General features: G+C 43.5%; 2 protein-coding genes across 3 annotated transcripts; one reads left to right on the top strand and one right to left on the bottom strand.

Moving 5' to 3' along the window:
- Window positions 1–2748: 2748 nt before the first annotated feature.
- On the bottom strand, window positions 2749–18895 carry LOC123021320 (amine sulfotransferase-like). 2 transcript variants are annotated; one of them, XM_044425999.1, is made up of 7 exons: window positions 18777–18895; window positions 16172–16329; window positions 14141–14349; window positions 10678–10795; window positions 7050–7144; window positions 6199–6379; window positions 2749–3111 (listed from the first exon to the last, which is right to left on the bottom strand). In XM_044425999.1, the coding sequence occupies exons 2-7, from the start codon at window positions 16317–16319 to the stop codon at window positions 2981–2983; spliced, it is 882 nt and encodes a 293-aa protein (XP_044281934.1). In that variant the 5' UTR covers window positions 16320–16329; window positions 18777–18895; the 3' UTR covers window positions 2749–2980. The 2 variants fall into 2 exon arrangements, with proteins under 2 accessions (XP_044281934.1, XP_044281942.1); XM_044426007.1 differs by lacking the exon at window positions 18777–18895 and adding an exon at window positions 17349–17411.
- Window positions 18896–20022: 1127 nt separating this feature from the next.
- DHRS1 (dehydrogenase/reductase 1) lies at window positions 20023–21643 on the top strand. Its single transcript, XM_044425989.1, has one exon. The coding sequence runs from the start codon at window positions 20271–20273 to the stop codon at window positions 21267–21269; it is 999 nt and encodes a 332-aa protein (XP_044281924.1). The 5' UTR covers window positions 20023–20270; the 3' UTR covers window positions 21270–21643.
- The last annotated feature ends 774 nt before the right edge of the window (window positions 21644–22417 follow it).

The following is a 22417-nucleotide window of genomic DNA, read 5'->3' as shown; positions in this document are numbered from 1 at the left end:
GCTAATGTTACCTTAATATTTCTCTCCCACAGCTTTTGCCCTTTTCTAATTCAATATTACATCCAAAATTTTGTGCCCACATTATCATAGTTTCCTTAACCTGTTCGTCTTCCATTTTCCGATCAAGTAAGAAGTCATATAATCTTTTAACCATTTTCTCATCTGATTTAAGCATCACTTGATCAAATGCTGTTAAGTCCTTATAAAAACCCCACACTTTACAATCTTTAGCATATCTCGATTGTATCTGCACCTTATGCCACCAAGAGATATTAGATCCCTGTTCTTGTGTTTCTTGATTCAATTTCAGTCCTCCATCCTTATCCAAGATGTCATCATATCTTATAATCCCCTCAAAATTCAATGCATTTGGATACACAAAAGCTTCCATGGGTGAAAGCCATCTTGGTAATTTATTATACAGTTTTATCTTTAACTTTTCCCACACTGACAATAATGATTTTCTAATATAGTGACTTAAAAAAGAACCATGTGACTTAGCCTTCTCATACCACATATAAGCGTGCCAGCCCATTTGCAAAGCATGCCCTTCAAGATACAAAATTCTCTTATTTCTTAAAGTTATCCATTCTTTTAGCCATGTTAAAACAGAAGCTTGATAATACAACATCCAATCAGGAAGACCAAAACCCCCGTTCTCTTGAGCTTCCTGAAGTATTTTTAATTTAATCCTTGGTTTCTTCTTTCTCCATATAAATCTTGAAATTTGAAAATTTAAATCATCAGAAAAACTTCTATCATTTTTATGGGAATCATTTGAAATAAAAACAAAAGCTTTGGTAATATATTCATTTTAACAAGTGCTATTCTTCCCAGCAAAAATAATTGCAAATTAGCCCATTTTTCCAGATCACTCTTAATATCCTTCAATAGTTTACCATAATTGTCCTCTTTCAGAGTAGTACACTTAGCTGTAAGATAAATTCCCAAATACTTAACCTTTTCAACAATCTGCAAATCTACTTGTTCCTGCATGGTTTTTCTCTGGTCTTGTATAAATTTTTTACTAACAGTTTCATCTTTTCTCTATTTATTTTCATCCCAGTAACCTTGCCATATTCTTCAATCCTTTGCAGGAGCTTAGGCATTGTTGCAAAGGGTTCCTCCGTTATGGAAACCAGGTCATCTGCAAATGCTTGCAATTTGTAGCTTTCATCTCTAATTCAGGTACCTTTAATGTCTGCATCATCCCTGATATTCCTGTTCAACACTTATAAAATCAGTATAAACAACAGAGGTGATAAAAGGCATCCTTGTCTTGTACCCTTTGTATCTCTATAATCTTTGTAAATTCTCCATTAATTATAATCCTAGCCAACTGCTTTTTATCAAATGCTTGATATTGCATTAATAAACTTTTCACTAAACTCCATTTGGGCCATCTGTTGCTTCATAAATTGCCAGTTGACATTATCAAAGGCTTTCTGTGCATCCATAAATAATAAAGCCATTGGTTTTTCCATATGTATCTCATAATACTCTAGAATATCCAAGATAGTTCTCAAATTATTCCTCATTTGTCTTTTAGGCAAAAAACCATTTTGGTCTGAGTGAATGAAGTCTATTAGAAATTTCTTTAATCTTTCTGCCATTATGGAGGCAAAAATTTTGTAATCCACATTTAATAATGATATAGGTCTTTACTTTTGAATCTGCGTTAAGTCCGTGTCTTCTTTCGGTATTAATGTAATATTTGCCTCTGTCCAAGTATTTGGTATTTTAGCATTTAACAGTGCTGCATTACATATATCTTTAAGAAGCGTAGCAAAAACTCCTTCAAAGGATTTATAAAACTCTGCTGGCAGCCCATCCGGGCCAGGACTATTATCGTTCTTTTGCTGCTTAATTGCCTCTATTACTTCCATAGTTGTTACTTCTTGATTCAATACTTTTTGATATTCTCCGGTAGTTTTGGTTAATCTCCCTTTCGGATGTATTCTTTTACTTTCTCAGTTGAGATTTCATCATTTTGATATAGCTTTGTAAAAAATTTTCTGCTATTTTCTTAATATGCATACTTAGAACTTGTAGTTGTCCTTCTCCATCCTTCAATTTAGAAATCAGTCTCTTCTCTCTCTCTTTCTTTACTTTATAGGCTAACCATCTCCCTGGTTTATTTGCATTTTCAAAGAAATTCTGTTTGGCCAATGTCATTTGCTTAGTAAGTTCATTTGTGTCCAAGAGATTCAGTTTATGCTTTAAAATATTCATTTGGACCTTAAGGTTTTGTTTTTTTTTTTTTGGATGGATCTTCCTGCAGTTCTTGTTCCCATTTTGTCAATTCCTCTACTATTTTTGCTCGTTCTTGCTTTTTCTTTTTGTTTATTTTTGCTGAATATGTTATCAATACCCTGACATAGGCTTTAGCTGTATCCCAGACATTTTGTAGAGCGGTTTCTTCAGTTTTATTTATTTGAAAGAATACTTGCATTTCCTTATTTATCTCTTCTATAAATTTTTTATCCTTTAATAAGGCTTTATTTAAGCTCCATCTGGGCGTCATTGCTGTTCCTTTCAGTGATATAGCTACAGGGTTGTGATCCGCCCAGACATTTGCCTCTATTTCAGCTTCTACCAAGTCTGGTACTAAGTCTGGGGTTATCCAAACCATATCAATTCTAGACCACGACCTATGTCTATTTGAGTAAAAAGAATATTTAGCAGAGGTTGGATTTTTATGCCTCCAGGAGCGGCATCTTGTCCGTCTGATGGCTCTGGCTCCAGAAATAAGATGGCACCACAAAATAGTTTATTCCATACTTTTCAGATCTTTTTCCCTAATGTTAAAACATTTCTGCATAAATACATGTATAACTTCTCTGTAATGTATACTTTCCCCAAAAGCTTTGAGTAAAATATATTTAAAATATTAATGAATTCATTCTGTTTTTAAACCACTTAAGCATTTTATCTGGAAAAGAGAGGAAGGCTTTGTCTTCTGCTACACTTTTCATGCTAATCATGGTTTTTTTGTTTCTTTAATATCCCAGATGAATTTGAGAGGTATGTCTTTCATTTTCTCCTGGAAGACCTTGTCAAACCTTTCGCTCTGTGACACTGTCATTATATTTTTCCAGTCTCCAATGGTACCTGACGAGAAGCAATGAGAAAATTCAGTTGATTTTACCTGTAATACTAGGCTTAGCTCCAGACACCTCACACTTAGCCCCAGGTGTGTTCAAACAGGGAGTGGGGACTGACAACTTGGTTGGTGCAACACAACACTTCTCCATGGCGTATGAGTGGCGGCAGGTTGTTATATTGTGTGAACCTAGGACAGGTTTGATAGGATGGCAGGTAATCCCAGCAACCCATGATGGGTTGTGACCTTGTCTGAAACCACTCATTGTGGGTGAAGCCAAACTACACACAGCCTGCTTGGATAAGAACAGCCAGCTGCTACAGCCAATGGTTAGCCAGTGGCTACCATCCGAAGTCCAAAAAGGGCACTTGTGGACAGGTACACTGACTCCCTCCACACACCCAAGGGTCATATCCACTCAGAGGTAGTTTGAGTTTTATTTTTAAAGCTATCATTTTGGAGATGGCTAAAGGCAACTAGCCATCGAGCCTGTTTTCCAGGTCAGGGGTCTCAAACTCGCGGCCCACGGGCCAGTTGCCGGGACGAGTGGGGCATGGGGGAGGGGCCCTGCGGCCTTCAAAGCACCGGCAGCACCCGGGCCGGCCGCGAGATGAGCGGCCCACCACCACCACGGTGGTGGAATACTTGATGCAGCCCAGCCTCACCCAGACTCTACTTCCAGCGGCCCCCAGGTAAGTTGAGTTTGAGACCCCTGCTCTAGGTGCTCCTCCAGGCAGCCTGGAGCACATTCTTGAAGGAAGACCAGGACACATCTGGGCCCTGACCTCCACAAGGACTCTGATGCTAAGGGTCATTCCTACACCCACTTTTACTGGGCATGCTAAAAAAGAGGATTGTCAAAAATGGAAGAGGAAAGCAGTTTCCACAGCTTTTTTTTGCAATTTATATCCTACCTTTTTCCTACAAAGGGCTCAAGGCAGCTTACATCATTCTCCTCCTCCATCTTATCCCCACAACAACAACCCTGTGAGGTAGGTTGGGCTGAGAGGCTGTGACTGGCCCAAGGTCACCCAGTTGGCTCCATGGCTGAGTGGGGACCAGAACCCAGATCGTCTGAGTCCCAGTCCCATGCCCTTAACGACTACGCCACACTGGCCCTCCACACCACACCATTTTTCCTCTGTGTTCATGCAAACCTGCCCATGGAGTCAACATGATTGGCCCAACCTGTGGCCAATGTTGATTTCTTAAGAATGCATTTAAAGCCAGTGATTTACCATATTTTTCGCTCTATAAGACACACCTGACCATAAGACGCACCTAGTTTTTAGAGGAGGAAAACAAAAAAAAAATATTCTGAATCAAATGGTTTACTGAACTATTTAATAAACTATAACAGAATACAGTAATACCGTATTTCAACCTTGTAAAGTGAACAGCAGTCAGCAGTGGCATTAAGAACCATCATCACTGTCATTAACAAAAGAGAGACTTTAGACTTCGAGTACTCTTCTAGTTTTCGTTGAACCCACAGAACTCATCATCACTAGAGTCAGAATTTATGAAGCTCTGTCGCTCACAATCACTGACATCACTTTCTTAGTCAGTAGTGGAATTATTGAAGGAATCCACAATCTACACCAGTTATACAAGAGCTGCTGCAGACAATTCAATAACAAATCTAAAAAAGCCAGTAATGTCCACGTTGCCCTACTAGTAAATAATAGAAAAAAACTTCTGACAAAAAATGAGATATTGTACAGTAAATCAAACACAGCGGACTAAGTAGCCTTTGAAGAATAAACTTCATACACGAAGGTAATGCTGTTCAAATATCCACTGATCCTAAAAAAAAATGTGTCTGATCAACTAACAGATAACTGATCCATGGAAAGCTTCCTGATAATCACAGGCACATTCCCCATCACTTCCCCATGGGTTTCATTAAAAGGCGGGTTGCCATTTGAAAACACACACCGACCTGTGATTAACAGCTCTCACCTGCGCCGGAGGAGGGGGGCGGAGCAGGGCGCGCCAAGCACGTGCCGGCCAGGTGGTGCCACGTGGGGCCGGCAGCATGCCGGCGGTGGTCTTCCGGGCGGCGCGGCGGCAGGTCTTCCCAGGTCTTGGTGGGGGTGAACAGTTCCTGGGCAGTGGGGGTGAGCAGTCCATCTCTCCGTGCGGCCGGCGGGTTAAAGCCCGCGGCTCCTCCTCCTCCGCACCTCTCCCCCTGAGCTGCACAGCTCTCACCCGCACTGGGGGGGGGGCAGAGCAGGTCGCGCTGAGCGCGTGCCGGCCAGGTGGTGCCACGTGGTGCAGGTGGCCGCCAGTGTGCCGGCGATGGTCTTCCGGGCGGCGTGGCGGTGGTGGCAGGTCTTCCTGGGCGGTGGGGGTGAGTAGTCTGTCTGTCCGTGTTCTCCATGTGGTCGGCAGGTTAAAGGCTGCAGCTCCTCCTCCGCATGCCTCCCCCTGAGCGGTACAGCTCTCACCTGTGCCGGAGAGGGGGGACGGAGCAGGGAGCGCCGAGCATGTGCCGGCCAGGTGGTGCCATGTGGTGCAGGCGGGCCGGCAGCGTCCCGGGCGTCGGGCACACACGCATTCGCTCTACAAGATGCACAGACATTTCCCCTTACTTTTGAGGGGGGGGAGGAAACGTGTGTCTTATAGAGCGAAAAATACGGTAATTTATTTATTAGATTTATGTTGCAAAAATATAAATCTAATAAATATCTTTCCTTTTTTTAAGGGGCTCATGGGCTGCGTGCTGGTCACTGGACTATTTTTGCAGCTTCCCTCCACCCTTGTGATGCGGAAGCAGCCAGGACTGCTGCTTTACTGCTGCTGACATTTCAGTCTGGTTGGGAGCACGGGCAGGAGTGAGGTCTCTGCCCAGCCAAACCTTTGGCTGCATATGTGAGCCACTTTCCAACGCAGTGTGTGGGTGTTTCTTCCTCCACTCCAGCGTGTGTGTGTCTTTGTGTCTGCACAGATCTCCCCAAGTCCCAGTGGGTGTGCTTGTGTGTATGGGCCACTGGGTACAAATAAGCGGTGCACCCCAACTTTAGGTGAAAAGGAAAACATTGCAATACTTCATGCTGCAAACACATGTCTGGATTTTGTGGTCTCAGTATCACCTTTGCGTAGATGCGGCATGTCCTTTCTCCTGAATCTTTCTTTAGCAGTGACCACATTATTTGCCCTCGGGTCTCTTTTCATATTTTCGAACGTAGCCATCTCCACAACTTTGTCCACCTCCTGGCTGCTCAGTTGCTTTCCTATGAACCCACAAACTTTTAAGACAGCACCTCTCAGGTCCTGGAAGAAGGATAATTCATTTCTGAGTTTTCTGAATCTTATACACACTCACCAGGGAGTAATCCAGGGACACAGTTCTGCACAGACATGCATAGGTTGGTACTGCTAAAGGGAGTGTTGTGAATAAAGTCAGTCCTTCTAAGATTTCATCCAAGTGAGCTGCAGAGGTAAAGTGGGGGTCACAAGGCCAAGTTACCTGAAGAACACCTTGACCTTGTCCCAGAGCAACGTGCTGTTTAAACCCACCAAATAACTACTTTGCTTGCCCATTATGCAGCAGAAAGAAGCAACTTGCACTGTTCCATTTCCTGAGCTTCAAAAGCTTAAAAATGCTGACTACTTAAGGAAGAGAAAAGGGAGAGGAGGGCCAAAATGGACCGGCAGGGTATAGTTTTCTACTGGCCAAATAGTTCTAGGAGGAATCTGTACCCATTGGAAAGTTCCCTCAGTAGTGTGTTTAGATGAACATGAGCAAAAGCAGTGCCTGGGATGGCCCTGAAGCCCACCTTACTTGCACAACAGGCTCTTTGGAATCAGAGTCGCAGTGAGGCTTCCACATACCTGGCCAGCAGGGGACCCCATGATAGCAAAGAAACATCGTAAAAGTTCCTTGGTACTGCTTGGACTTTCACCTGTAGAGATCAAACACTGGGAAAGTGACCAATCTTACCTTAATCATCTCCTCATAGGAAAGGAAGAGAATATCGAGTTCATTCTTATGAGAGTACCAGACTTTGACATGATCAAAAATCGAACTGCACACAACTGCCAGGCAAGAAAAAAATAAAGAAAAACAGATAAACAGTTTCAATCGAGGTTCTTCCCTTGTCATGCTGTCATTCAGAATAGGCCATGCCCTGAGTTTGCCCGTGCAGGAACAGTTGGTACAAATGCCCAAGAGCTGCTGCAAGTGCAACTCCTCTGCACTTTTGCCAAGCTCAACAGCTAGGGTCACACAGTCCCAGCACCACCCCCTCACTAACAGTAATCCTCTTGCTCCTTCCCTGGCTGGTTTTAAGCCTGGATGAGGATGATGTTTGCATCTGTTGTCTATCTGGCGCTCTCACTCTCCTTCCTCTACACAAGTGCCGGCAGGTGCATCACAGAAAAAGTTGTCGCTCTGGTGCATGTCCCAGTTCTTGCTTCCTCCTCCATCGCGACAGATGAATGTCGAATTCTGATTCTGAAGTGTGTGTCCAGTTGTTGATGCTGCCATGCCCTACTGTCGGGGACAAAAAGAAGTCCCTCTAGTTTGTGATCCAACTGTAGGAGAGACAAACAACACCAGCAAGTACTTCTATATAAAAAGACTCAGGGTGAATTCCCTGGGGCAGGAGCAGACCTAGATGAACAGCCAAAAGAGAAGAAAATGTTTGTGCAAGTAGCGATGGTGAAGGCTGAAGGTTCAACTCTGTGCTTTAAATCATGAGGAAACAAACTGGTGATTGCAATCCCAAAACTAAAAGTTCAGAAAAATGAAAAAGTGAGCATAGAAGAGCTTTTGCTCAATGTGAGGTTCATATTTAGAATAGTCTTTTTGTAAATGCATTACTGGTTGCCGTAGAGTTACTAGTGCATGTAGTAGTGATTAGATGTGTGGTTCGCTTGGTTAAAGACGTAAAAAAGCATCCTGGTAGCTGAAGGGTGTGTTCTGCACCACAATGAGAGCAGGCAGACTCAGCTCTCTGATTGTGCTAAAAGCCTTATTCTGAAATGATTGAGACTGTGAAACTTGTTTGACTGGCTCCACAATTTTCTTGTACAAGCTTGGCACTATGGCTGTGTGTACCCTATTTGTGAGGCCCAAAATGTGGGCAAATATGTAAGACAAAAGACAGAATTCGATTTTACCATGTGTCCAGGTGTTTCCTCGAGATATGTTCTAGTTTAAAGTTTGCATGCATTCATGGCAAGTTATACGCAAGCATGTACGTGGGCAACGCTGTGAACAAGAAGCTGCTGTTGGACCACTGCCCATAAACTCAACCAGAGGAGCACATTCTTCTGTAGGCAAAATAAATTGCAGCCAAAAGTTCTATTGACTCGATCACCTTGCATTGGCTGCAATGGAAACAGAAGCTCTAAAGAGACTTGTTGTACAACCAAGTTAAAATGGCCAGATATTTTCTATCTTCCTCTCCATTTTTTTCAACAATTTCTTCCCCAGTTAAAGTGCTTCTTCAGAGTATTCTGTCGGCAAGTGACGAAATATTCCATTACTGCAAGCTCTAACCAAGCCTTGAAGCTGCACTCCATGAGATGAACTGTGCCATCCTATTCAACTGAAAGACAGGGAGTGTGTATGTAAAAACAGAGGAAAGATGTCCTGCAGCCCTGCTGCAAAGGTCCCTGTCAAGTTCTCAGATTGCAATCCAGTGCCAAGGACTGCGTAGTGGAAGAGCTAGAAGCAGCGGAGTTCTATTATAGGAACCTCTGAACCCACAGAAAACACCGTCAGAGGGCAGGGAGGTGTGTCAGTAACATTTCCCCTGCAGAAAAAGCTGGTTTCCACTGGAATAAATCCCTAAGTCCTGGTCCAAATTTTGCTTTAACACAAAGTAAAAATGGTTGTGCTGCCTGTCCAATCTCGATGTCTGTTAAGGAAGAAATTCCTTGAACGCAGAGAAGGAGGAATGTTCTGTGGGATCCTCATCAGAAGAATCATTGTGAATGCGAAAGAAATAATCCAGATGCCAACTTCACCCATAAAGGCCAATCCCAGGGCCACAATCTGGACTGAGTGTCAAGGAAGGGGCCCTGAGAGCTCAACAACAAGCTAATCTTCTTAGCTTTCTGGCAACTTCAGCCCAGAAGCTCCTGTGTTTATACCCTTCTCAGAGGAGAGTGGTCAGTGATTTAAAGAAACCTTTCAGAACTGCAGACTCCAGCTCCCTTGAAGAAGGTTGGCAGTACAAAATGACCTGCAACCAACTCTCCATCAAAAAAAGGAGCTAGGCAAGACTTACAAGTCCAAGAAGCAAATTGCAGGAAAAACTGACATTTCGATGCAAGGTCGTAAGGAAGCAAGGCGCAACACTTCTGTGTGTCAGAAGCAACACTTTGAAAGCAACCTTGTCAGCCCTTCTACCATCCAGATTAGAGATTCCTATTCAGTTTCATCATACCAGATTCAAGAAGAGCAGAAGCTGGCAGAAGCAGACAATTCACACCAACGGAAACCATCAACTTCTCAGACTCCAGAAAAAGTAGGCTTGTGCCCCACCCCTGGCAAATGGTCCAGAGAAACAGCATGGTGCTGGCTCTTCTCTAGGTATGCTTTGTGTCTGGGTTGCCCCATACGACATTAGTGATCATATGGCACAAGGATTCTCCGTGCTCAGAAGGAGGGGCGGAAGAAAATACAATTTTCCTGATAACCAAACCACAAGGGTCAGAACACTGGTAGGTCAGTTACTTAGTGTTAAACCAGAGAGACAGAAAAGGGATGAAAATATAAAATAAACCTCAGTCCGAAGGTCAGAATTCAAATAGATAAGCCTGGAGGAAAACGTTTGGACACCAAATGCCCTCAGAAGACTTGCCGTTCATGGACAAAAGTACCATGTGCAAAAGTAACCAAATGTTTTCTGCTACAACGTACGTATTCTGTTACTAACACTGCAAAACACCAGTGCATACATTCACTGTGTACAATGACTATGGCAGCTGGTCTTGGCTGGAGATGGGCTCACTCTCTATTGCTAGTGTGCAGCTACAATGAAGAGTCCTTTTCATGCTGCCCTTGCCTGTCTCAGTGGCCAGGCAATGAACAGGAGGAACTTCATTTTCTTCCCAACTACTCTTCCTGCGATATAATGGGCAGAGTAAGTGAGGGAGAGTCAAATGGGGGTGGGATCCTCTATTCCCCAGGCCCTACCAGCTTATTGTGCCTCAGACAGGGTGTTTGGGTTGATTTTTTTTTAAACAGTGGGACAGAAATGAACAAGGCCGGTTTCAGGCTGGTCCCTATGGGGCCTGATCCTGGGGTGGGAGGGGAACAAGTTGTCTGTGGCTGAGGTGGATGCAACACCGACAGTCCTGCAACACAGAAAATCGTCCTCCTGGAACTGCCCGCTAACCCTGGTGGTGACTGAATGCCTGCAGAGCTTTCTGCATGTGTACCAGGGCTCTTGGGGCGGACATACTGCCCCATGAGTGGAAAGGTTCTTCCGCCAACTCCTAATACCAATCAGCAGACCTTTAGCAGCAGCACAGGTGAGGCCCCTGTTCTCTGGAGTTCTTTGAATTCATATTCTGTGCATATACTTTTTCCAAACACCAGCACATTTCAGTCTTACCTTTCCCAGCTAAATACCTCTGCATGTACTCTTCCAGATCTGCTGACGTTTGTGCAAAGCTTGAATAATGATATAAGGACACCATAGCATCCTTAGGGTTTCTATATACATAGATGATCTGAAAGATGAAATACATTTTTAGCTATTTCAATAAATTGACAGATGGCCATGGGAATGCGCCTAATGACATTCCTGCACAATTTAATTTGTTAGACTTGTCAGTGAAATATCTTTTGTAACTAAAACTCACCAGCTTCAAAGAAAGACAATAAAGAGAATGGTTTCTGGTTCACATGTCATGAGAAGCCATGCTGAACATAAGCCACAGGGGCAGTTTGTTTGATCACTGATCTATTTTACTGCAGAGGTTCCTTTCCCCCAGTCCTTCCGCCTATTCCTGTCACACATCTATGTGTACATCGGAGTAAAGCTCTGGGTATCCCCATGTTCCTGCACGCACCAGCTCTCCTCATCCGTACCTGTTCATGACCTAGTGATTAGTTACACATATTACACAGTACAGAATTCGGTTTCCCTTTCCAAGAGCATTTTCCTTTGGTTGCTCAGCTGAGAAAAGGAATGTCAAAAATAAACAACCAAAACCAAACCCAGCATGCATTCAATTAGGCATGCAAATCTATGCCCTTGCAAAGCGCATAGGGAGATGTTGTTGTTGTTGTTGTTGTTGTTGCTGCTTTTGTTGCAAAAATTAGCACTTCCTACACATTTTTCCTGTCGATTGAACCTGCTCTACTTTAGTTTATGAGGGAAATTTAGATATATTTAGAAAATGTGTGCAAATCAAACAGGGGACTTTATAGTTGATTGCTGCATGATTTTCGCAATCCACCCCCGCAGCTCTGCTTTAGAATATAAGGAAATTTGAACAAATGCAAACAGGAATCCAAAGGAAGTATCTGAGTCCTTACAAAGGAACACACAAACACACATTTACAGGTTAAAGAAATTCTCAAGTGGTGCTTTATTTGAGAAGGAAGGTTGGAGGGCACTGAGGAAGGAGTAGGAACAGTGAAAGCAACACTACCAAGGTAGTGAGGAGTGAGCAGATTTTTTGCTGCTCTCAGTCGCCCTTTCCAACAAGCCATGGTGCAAGGCCCACAGCCAGCTGCACCGGGAACTAGCCACCCTTAACAACCCAGCAAAAAGCCCGTGGTTCACACCATGGCTGCTGTGTGGTTAATATACCATGCTCAAGCCGGTGTGCCAAGAGTGGAAGACAGCAAGCCACGTTGACAAAAACAATCATGTGTCATCATACTAGGTGTACCAACTCAGTATGGCCGAAGTTTTTTTTTTGTTTGGTTTTCCTTTAGGTAAATATACCCTGAGCACTCGAGCCAACTGAGGAATCCCAAGGAGGAGCCTGAACACGATGGTAGAGCACTAAGCTCAGGACTTTAAACCAAGACTTTAAACAGCTGAGGGGCAGGTGCCTCTGGCTCATGGCACAACAAGATGTTTAAAATGTTTGCCAGTAAGATGTAAAGAGTGCAGTAAAAAATTAAGTTCAAATATAGTTATATGCCCTGAGATTGCATTATTTTCAATATTTGATTAAACAAACCATGGATTTGAAATAATAAAGCACATATAATAACTACAGTGAGACTAATTATAGCTAAGAATTGGAAAATAAAATATGATTACCAATTGTCTGATTGGTATACAGAAGTTTTGGAACATAGCAATGAATGGCAAATTAACATGTGATAATAATGTGAGAAAAGGGCATATAAAGAAAAATAAGGAGATTTGGGATGTATTTATTGGGCATGTTTTAAAGGCAGGGAAATTATTTGAGCCATCAAAAGAATCATTATATTTTGGAAGGAGGGGAATGTCCTGAAATATTTGAAGAATATCTTTTTCTTTTATTTGGGACATGTATCCTTTGTCCCGGTGGTGGGGAGCTCAGTAGTGTAATGTTTTTTTTTTTTTTTTAATTGTATGCGAAATTCTTACGTTGTCTTCTTACTAGGAGACAGTAGAAAAAGGAAAAGGGCTCGTCTTCGTAGCCTCGCCCAGAGGGTGGACCCAGCGTGGTGCGTCTCCCAGCGGGCTCCTATTGGGCTGCTTCTCCCTCTCCCAGCCTCCTCACCAAGGAAGAGGTGGGGAATCGGCACTGTTCGGCGGCAAGCGGGATGTGGCTGTCACGCCCGCGCGCACAGCAGCTCTTTCAAGGACCGGCAGGAAATAGTGGCGGTCTGGTGGCGGTCCGTGGACCAGCGGTTGAAAACCACTGGCTTAGGCTGTGTCTTACCTGGGGGAAAAAATTAAGAGTCTATCATATATTGAATTGAATAAAGGATTGTCTAATTCAGCCAGTTTCAAGCGAATGCGGGACAGCTAATGCTTCTTTTAAACATGATTTGGCAAGGTTCAGTAGCAGCTTTCTTTTGGAAGGAAATTATTAACAGATAAATTTTTACTGGAACAGTGTTTAATATGCACTGATGAAAATATTCCTTTAAATTATTTAACTGTTTTATGAAAATTAACAAATGAAAGAGGAAATAACATATTTGAAATCCAAAGTAGTGACATTACAAAATTGGAGAAATGAATCTTCATCTCATATAATGCAATGAATTCAGGAGTGTAGAACTCTTTTGAAATGTGAACAGGTAGTATTTAAATGGCCACCTCAAACTGGTATTAGTTTGGAATATTTTGTTGAGGCCTCTTCAGGGAAAGGAGGCTGCTGTGCCCATGTTACTAGTATCGGACACAAAGGGTTTGGACCTGGATCACTCAGCACAGCTAAGCATTACAAGAACAAGAGTTCGAAAAATTGTTTTTTATCCTTGAGAATAAAGTTCACAGCAACTTTATTCATCACAGCAAAGCGGGAATCAACCCTGAGCACATGGTGGAGTCCCCTTTTATATCTCTAAAGACCAGGTAGCAATGACCACTGCTTTTTGGGCTGAAATTCCCATCACAATAGCTGATCGGCACATTAGAGTTCAGGTGGTTTCCACACTTACCTGGGAGACTGGGCTGCCTGGAGGTATGACGAGGAGATTTTGGTGGGAGATTGCTTGATCTCTGGCTGCTTGTAACGTTTCGATTTACTAGGATGATGCTTGGGACATGACCAGCCTGTCCAGGCTTAATGCTAGACAGCCAGGTGGGCCCTACATTAGCTTACCATATCCCTTCACTGCCACCCTACAGTTTGGTGAAATGTTCAGAAGGGCTACTGAAGTGAATGCCAGCTCTTCACACGTCCTTTGGATTATTGGTTCATGTATCTTCATTTAGACATCCAGCTTAATGAAGTCATTTTTTCCCTGAGATTATCTATTCTGCAGTGTTCACACCCTCTTGGCCTAACCGATGGATTTGAATATTCACATGTACTAGAATACAGGTTGCATTCAGCACCTGAACTGTGCCTAGTGAATATCTGAATTCAAAAACTGTAAGAAAATGTGCTTACTTTCCCTTTTCCTTCTTTCAGCCCCTTTGGAATCAAATGATATGGTAGATGGGCCATTAGGACCCGAGGTGACGGTAGCTGGGACAAATCCAAGTTCCTTAAGTTGTAATCAAGAAATGGAGCCTGATCATATGTGGATTTTCCCCCTGTTCCATTGCGGTGGCTTTCATTCAAAATCAGGCACAAAATGTTCTGGGCCCACACGGTTCCTAGAAAGGAGGATCAACTCATTAAACTTTGCCATGCTATCCAAACATGACCCAGGCATTTAGCACCAGGGAGCCAGAAAAGCAATGTGATTTCGCATGTGGGCGTGTCTAAGGCCAGCAATGATTACCTTGATATGGAGGTCACATTGCTAAGCAATCATGTTCATCCTATTCCCAAATTAGCCTAGAATTCATTTGCTTATGGGACATATTTAAATTCATAAGTCTAAATCTAGAGGCACAGGACTGAACTTTGGTGGCCTGCGTTTCCCATCCATAATTTCACTTGGCTGATTGAGGGCCCCTTTCCTTAGAAAGAGAAAGACGCTTGGGTAATCTTTCTGAAGTAAAAGCTGGGGAGCCAGTGCCATGTAACGGCTAGAGCGCTGGACTGGGATGCAGAAGGGTCGGGTTCTCGTTCCCATTTGGCCGCAGCAGGTGACATGGACTCTTAGCCTAACCGAGCTCACAGGCTTCTTGTGAGGCCCAGACTGAGGGAAGGAGGAGGATTATGTAACTTGTCTTAAATTTCTTGAAAGAGAAAAGTATGCCCACTATTATGAGATTAGACCACTGATAAGCAGCAGGACAGAAATCTGTTTTGGAATTGTACTGATCATCACAGATTACTGAAGATCAATGCCATTACTGTATATAGACACATTTCCATGCATCTAGGCAACATGTTACCAATACTAACAAATCCTGTAACACACTAGTGGCATTTATGGTGGAATTATTTAAAAATTAATAAAAGACAGTGCAAATATTCATATGAATTTTATTGCTAATAAGTAGATTTTTATTTAAAATCAACATAAAATCATATCATCCAATGGGCATGAGGAAGAAAAGAATGGATTTTAGATGGGATAGTATGATTAGAATGATATGTACATATTAACCTGCTTGACTCCACAGAGAGAGACAGAGAGAGAGAGAGAGAGAGAGAGAGAGAGAGGCAAACACAAATATACATACTGTACATACATAAGCAGGAACACAGGGATGGAGTTTATCTCAAGCTATAGTTGTGTCAATATATCATGTTTTATTTCAATAAGTTGAAAGGAAGGTTTGGCAGTGGCTGACATTAGATCTGAGTGGAAGAAATGAGTAAATCTAGGAAGTTGCCTTGTTTTACAGTGTCGGGCCATTGCTCGACCTACACAGTATCTTCCACTCTGGCAGTAATGGTTTATTTAATCCAAAGAGGCATTTTCCCACTGCTTCTTGAAGAGGCCAAGGATCCAACCAAACGAGGAAGTTATGTCCTAAGAGAGCCACTGAATTACATGGACCATGACCTAATATCACTGCATGCAAAAAGGTCAGACTTAAATTGGTACACAGTACTCTAACACACAATACTTTGTTAGAGCATTTTCTACAGCAATAATATGCAACTGCTTGTTCAGGGGTTTAATTTTGTAAAAGATTTTAGTGTGCTAAAGAACTGCTAGCTACACAGTATACCACAGAGCACTTGAGCACCCTGGAAGCTGATGATGCTGAGGCAGCTTCTAGGGGGAAGAGCCACTTCTTAAATAGTTCCTCCCGCCCCCACCACCACCAGGGCACCTAGGTGGCCTTCATGAAGGCCCTGGAAGCTGCAGCAGAGTCTAGGACTAATCCTGCCACTACCAGGGCTGTTATTCTGGCATTTGGCCAGTGGGAGGAGCCCAGAAGCTGCCCAGATCCTGACAAGACGCAAGCCCCATCCAATTCAACTGTATATCACATTGCAGCCTCAAAATTCTTAAGTTTAAAACAATCCACCTAATTGTTTGAATAATTCCACTTTAGCTTACAGAATTCTTACCAGATTTTGGATAAGTGACTACAAATATATCACTGTCCCTCACTTCAAAATCTTCAATTGTTTCAAGATATTCAGGTGTGATAAAATCTGATGCAAAATAGCATCCTTTAAAATTAAACAGAAATGATGGAGTTTCCATTGCAGCCATAACTGAAGGCCTGCAAAGATAGACAGAAGTAATTAGCAACTTTCCCAACTTTCTTTTGAGCTATCTGTATTTCTGTAGGCACCAATCCTGGCTCTTACATGGATGGCCCAGAGCAATGAGATTCCAAATAGCTGGCTGTGACCCCTGAGATTGCCTTTGGCTTGGGACTCCACAATATGGAGCATGAGTAGAGCTCAGTGTGGTGAAACGGGGAAGTTCATGCACAAAGGTGACGCAGCAGCATCTGCTTCATTTTGAGAGCATCTGTGCAGCAAAGATCAGAAGCCCCTTCTCTGATACAGGCTTGAAGCAGCCTCTGAACACTTTGAAAGAAAGGGCATCAGTGGCCTTGCACTGGAGAGTGATCCATCAGGTCTGCTGCCATCCACACCGACTGGCAGGGAATCCCCAAAGTAGTGAAGATGGGTTGCACGGCGGTTGTAGAGGAGATGCTTTGCCTGACAAAGATCCCCTGTGGAATCTCCAGGTAAACCAGGGAAAGACCTTCAAAACTCTGGAGAGCCACTGCCTGTAAGGTGTGGATGATGCTGACCTTCCTATCTCTGTTTCCTGAGATGTATCAATACTCCAGGGCAGATTGATAGTATTAAGGAGGAAGATCTCTTTCTATATAGAAAGGATATGATTTCATTAGAATTGTTCCATCTATAAGATATATTTTCCATCCTAAAGCTGATATATTAAGTCTGATAGCAAAGTGGTCACTGTTTCAATCAGGGATGGAAAACTCTTCTCATAATCTCAACATCCATACATTCATGTATTTCATTTTTTAAAAGTTCTGACTCTCTGCACATAATATTGATCAAACTAAAGTCTTGGACATAAGAATAAGAAAAATAAGAAAAAGATATAACATTTTATATTTCAGTCCTGTGCAAAAAAATAAAATTAAAAATAGTGGTTTTCATTCAAATCACAATTTTAAAGTGATGATTTGTTAAGTCAAACCATTTCATCATCAAGGAGTGCTATAATTCTACATCACTTTGAATTCATTTTAATTACCTCTGTGCTTTACCTTGATAATTCTTGAATACTGGTCGCTACTTTCTTCAGTAAAGCATCAAACTGAGTAGAATGAAAGAGCTACTTCTGAGATTTTGGAAGAACTGAGTCTCATTGTTAAATCTTTGATGTTAATAAATGTAGCTGGGACTGAATATTTGCAAATTGCTCTTCAACTTCATTGACCGCTAATACTATGAATCATCACGCTGGAAACTTTTGGACAAAGAGTTTTTCCTTTGAAATATCCTAACAACACCCAGCCTGCCATGTTTGGCCATGCTGGCAGCTGTAGGACTTGTTTTCCTTTCTAAACAGTGCATAGCAATGCTTCCTAAAGCAAGCTTTGCATCTTTATGACAAGAGTTATCATGGGTACGAACAGAAGGAGGCTGTCTGTGTTGGCTGCACCATGACATTAGAGCTGTCATATCTGACCCCAGTATTGATCATTCCCCCACACAAGGAAAGGTGTCATGCTACATGCTATCAGGCACCCTGTTGCTGTGAGCTAAGGACCCCGGGTCAGAAATGTTACAGAGCTTGACTTTTCCATATCTAAATTCTGGATGGAGGAGGTGACCTGGCAGGTATCACTGAGGCTTGAATGGAGCCCCATTCATCTCTCTCCACTGTATGCACAAACTCACTTCAGAAGCAAGAAAGGCTCAGTGATCGATGGTCTATCGGGCTCTTTCCCTCAGTAGACTTCCTTATAAAATGAGTGGACTTTCCCAAGGTTTTTTTTCCCCTCCAGGCAATGTTGGAGGGCCTTAAAATTGTGCCCTTATTTGATGTTTGTTTTGTATGCCATTTTAAATTGTTCATAAACCTTAAATGCTTGACATAGTTTAATGCATTACATATTAACTTGAATTGTTTTGAAATCTTTGGATTGACATGCACTGCAATAATGATAGATAGTCTCAGGGACTCTAACCCCAACTGGCTAAAGGTTCATTTGTCCTACTGCGAGAGATAACAAACCACCAACAAGGGTTTTTTTTGGGGGGGGGGTAAGTTTTTTATTGAAGCTTACGCATAGTACATAGCGGCCCACTCCTCCATCATAAGAAACCAGCATCAGCCATTACACAAATGCTTTTAATTCCTTTAAAGGCAAACTCAGACATTGGCCATTTTGGCCTATCCCCATCTGTACACTGATCCCACCTTTTCTCACTGCATGCCCTGGTTCACAGGCTAGCAGAGCATTATCATCACAACTAAGAACAATGGTTCTGTACAATTTCTGTTACACTAGTGTTACATTTATACACACAAAAATTTTGAACTTCTGTAAGCACTTCAGGTTGCGGCCTCAGCAAGGTCACAGAGTTCAAGCACAGAAAATCAGAAATGTAGATCAATAGGTTGTAGCATTTAATAATAAGCAATGTTTGAAAACTGGTGTTAGGCTCGACCCACCTGGCTCAAGATCAGCATAACAGAATGTTATTGTTGTATCGCGCCGGAATGAGACCACTGGACACCAACCTGGAGAGTTGGAGGGTCCTTTATTTACCTGTGCAGGGACCAACACATTAGTAAAGTGCGGTGCCTATGTATGGTATTACAAGCCTTTTTATAGCATTTCTTTATCTCTGGAAAAATACTAACGTATTTTTCTTGCCACACGCCTCTTGCCACAGTTTCTGCTGACCACGCCTAATTGTGCTGGTATCTGGGTCTTGCCAGTCATGTTGCCAGGCCTCTTAGTCATGTTATCTTCCCTGCCTGACCTTGCGCTTGTGCTTCTTGTGCATAGCCATCACCACCTTGTTCCTGTTTTATTTTGTTTCGCATGGTCATGCTTACGCGACTCTGAGAGGGTCGGGGTATACCCTGCACCTTTCAGATAAAGTAGTTAGCAAGTAGGTGTGCCGTGCGCAAGGGTGGGTTAGGTTCAATTAGCAATAAGCGGGTATTTGGTGCTGCTAGCTAGCCCAGTTCAGTTATCAGCTGTTGAAAACTGATCTTGCAGTTGCTTTTTCATTTCAGTGAGGGAATACAGTGATAAAGTCATTGCTACAATGAAAGTGTATGGATCAAACAGTGAACCTCCAACCACGTTTCATGACAGCCATAGCAGATTGATTGAAGTTGCTAATGATCGCTCATGTGTGTGCATGTATGTTCGGGTGTGGGGGACTTTCATGAGAACTTGGAGCATTTGCTGTACTGGAATATGCCCCATAAATGTGTGCATGTGCATTTAAACTAATGGAGCAAAGATACTCATATAAAATTATTTACAAAGTTCTGTTACTCAGGTCCTATTTCGGCTATTCATAGATTGGTGACATAATTCATTCATAGATTCGTGTATAATGGAGCCAGCATGGAAAGAGAGTAAAACTTTGGATTACAGAAACATCTGATGAACTGCACAGGGCCGACTAAAGTTTCTGCCAGAATAAACGTCTTCATCCTCAAGGTGGCACAAAATTCTTCGTTGTCTTTGTTGCAACAGCCCACAAATGAATTTCAGCAGAAACAATCTCCACGACGGAGCTAAATGCAAGCTCAGTCCGTCGGATCCCAGCCTGCAGCGCAGCTTTTATTGGGGCAGAACGGCCGGTTGAAGCGGGGCGCCTGAGTCCGCGAAATGCGGAAAAGGATCGGGTGAGCCAGCGCTGTAAGCGCGTGCTTCCCCTCGGGACAGGCTTGAGCTACTGAGCTCTCCTCTCCGTTAAAGCAGCGAGGCGCTGACACGCCCCAAACGCTAGAAGCTCAGGCTGCGCCGACCATCGAGACGTAACGTCAGCCTCCGCCGGGAAAGTGTACGGCGTTTCAGCGAGGTGCACCCACAGCCGTGGTCAGGACTGCACCTCCCTCGGCATCCGCCGCTCCTCCCCGATTTCTGTCTCCAGGCTTGTCAGGCGCCTTCCTTGCCTTTGCTTCTCTTCCGTCGCGGCTGCAATGGCGGGTTTAACCAGGCCGCTGTCCGGGCGCGTGTGCATGGTGACCGGCGCCTCGCGGGGCATCGGGAAGGGCATCGCACTGCAGCTGTCGGAGGCAGGCGCCACCGTGTACATTACCGCCCGGCGTCGGGAGCCTCTGGAGCGAGCGGCGGCCGAGGTGCAAGGCCGCGGCGGGAAATGCGTGCCGGTGGTGTGCGACTCTTCCCGGGAAGAAGAAGTGGCGGCGCTGTTCGAGCGCGTCCGCAAGGAGCAGGGCGGCCGCTTGGACGTCTTGGTCAACAACGCTTTCTCGGCGGTGGGCGCTCTCACCGAAGAGATGGGCTTGCCCTTCTGGGAGAGCTCCACTGCGCTGTGGGACGAGGTCAACAATGCAGGCCTGAGAGGCCACTACATCTGCACCGTCTACGCTGCCCGGCTCATGGTGCCCGCCGGGCAAGGGCTCATTGTCATCATCTCCTCGCCTGGGGGGATGCGGTATATGTTCGACGTCCCATACGGAGTGGGCAAGGCTGCCTGTGATCGCATGGCCGCAGACTGCGCTGCTGAGCTGCGCTTCTTCGGGGTGGCCTGTGTGGCCCTGTGGCCAGGCCTGGTTCGGACTGAAAACTTGCAAGAAGCAGCGGAGAAGAAATCCACGCCAGTTTTCAAGAAGCTAAAGGAGAAATTGGCCGTCATGGGAGAGACCCCTGAAGTGAGCGGAAAGTGTGTGGTTGGGCTGGCCTCTGACCCACGTGTCATGCGCCACAGTGGTAAGGTTCTGCTCTCTCCAGATCTTGCCCGCCTTTACCAGTTCAAGGATGTGGATGGGAGAGATGTCTTCAACTATATTTCAGTCCGGGAAGTCCTCACAGAACTGATGCCTAAACTATCTGGCCTCTTCCGTCTCATTCCTCGATTTATCACATTGCCTAAGTGGGCTCTTGCTCTGTATTCCAGTAAGTTTACAGTGTACCCGCCCATTCAGCCTATTATTTTTAAATCAACAAAAAAAGAGTGATATTGACATACCAAATTCTGTTGATGTTATACTGAAATTTTCTGATCATTCAAAATTCTATTTTGCCATTTTCCTGCTTGGTAGATTAGCTTACAAACACACACACACACACACACACACACACAAGTGCTGTGAAGGAGATTCCAAGTTTGAAAGCAGAAATGTTTTGGATTTGTTCTTCTGAAAGTAAAGGTTTATTGCAAGGATGATTCGCTTCAGCAATAGATCCTCTTTGTGCAGTAGCTTCTTCAAGTTTCCTTTGTTCAATTGTTAGCTCAAATCCTAGGGCATATCATGTATTTCAGATGTGACCACCAGTTGGAATTACTCAACTATTAAATATTTGCTTTGACAGGATTTCTAGTACCTGGAAAGATTTTGCCTGTTTCTTGTCTTTGATGAACACTATTTTATTTTAAAATGCCTGGCCAGGGCCAGTTGGTATCACTGCATGTTTGTCAAGAAGCATTTTTCAAATGCTAGAATATCAGGCCAGAGCAACAAGGGAAGTGGATTTCTGGTCTGTAGAAAAACACAGGTGGCCGCTTGGACATCTTGGTCAACAATGCTTTCTCGGCGGTCACTTGATGTTTTACATCATATGGTCTAAATACGTAAGAGCTCTGCTAAATTAGGGCAAAAGTCCAATTTATTCAGCATTGTTCACCTAATAGCCAAGAAGATGCCCCAGTGAGATGTCACAAATAGGACATGGATGAAATTTCATCCCCCCACTTGTATTAGTCAGAAACTGGAACAGAGACATACTGCTGGAGGTTATATAACCATATTTAATAGGTATTGTTCTGCTGTAATACATGTGTGGATTGAAAAGCCAATTACCTCAATAGCTTTTGAGCTCCATTTTAAAAGTGTGTGAAAAATAAACTTACTTGGAAGACAAATCTAAGCTTTTTGAGAGAGAAGCCTTGCAACAGACAAAGGTCATTAGCATCTATACCCTTCAGCCATCCAACACAGGACAGCTCTTGAATTTCTTAAAGTGATTTTGTAAGCAGGTTAAAGACCATTTTTTTCTGTCTCAGCAAATCAGTTCAGGTCAAAGTGACAGTGGAAGTGATAAAATACTAGTGATAAAAAGTGCAGAGATAAGCAAATACTAAAAATGAAGACAGGGAGGTGAATTG

The sequence above is a fragment of the Varanus komodoensis genome, unplaced genomic scaffold, assembly GCF_004798865.1.
Source record: "Varanus komodoensis strain SLA01 unplaced genomic scaffold, ASM479886v1 scaffold1, whole genome shotgun sequence".
NCBI classification, from domain to species: Eukaryota; Metazoa; Chordata; class Lepidosauria; order Squamata; family Varanidae; genus Varanus; species Varanus komodoensis.
This window is presented reverse-complemented; position numbering and strand designations above follow the sequence as displayed.

What these genes read in the sequence shown, in the direction of transcription:
- DHRS1 (XM_044425989.1), top strand. Translation starts at nt 20,271, where the DNA reads ATGGCGGGTTTAACCAGGCCGCTGTCCGGGCGCGTGTGCATGGTGACC.
- LOC123021320 (XM_044425999.1), bottom strand. Translation starts at nt 16,319, where the DNA reads ATGGCTGCAATGGAAACTCCATCATTTCTGTTTAATTTTAAAGGATGC. An exon ending in CCTATGAGGAGATGATTAAG is followed by an intron (nt 6,380 to 7,049) that starts GTAAGATTGGTC and finishes TCCTTCTTCCAG; the next exon opens with GACCTGAGAGGTGCTGTCTT. An exon ending in CATGCCGCATCTACGCAAAG is followed by an intron (nt 3,112 to 6,198) that starts GTGATACTGAGA and finishes GCTTCTCGTCAG; the next exon opens with GTACCATTGGAGACTGGAAA.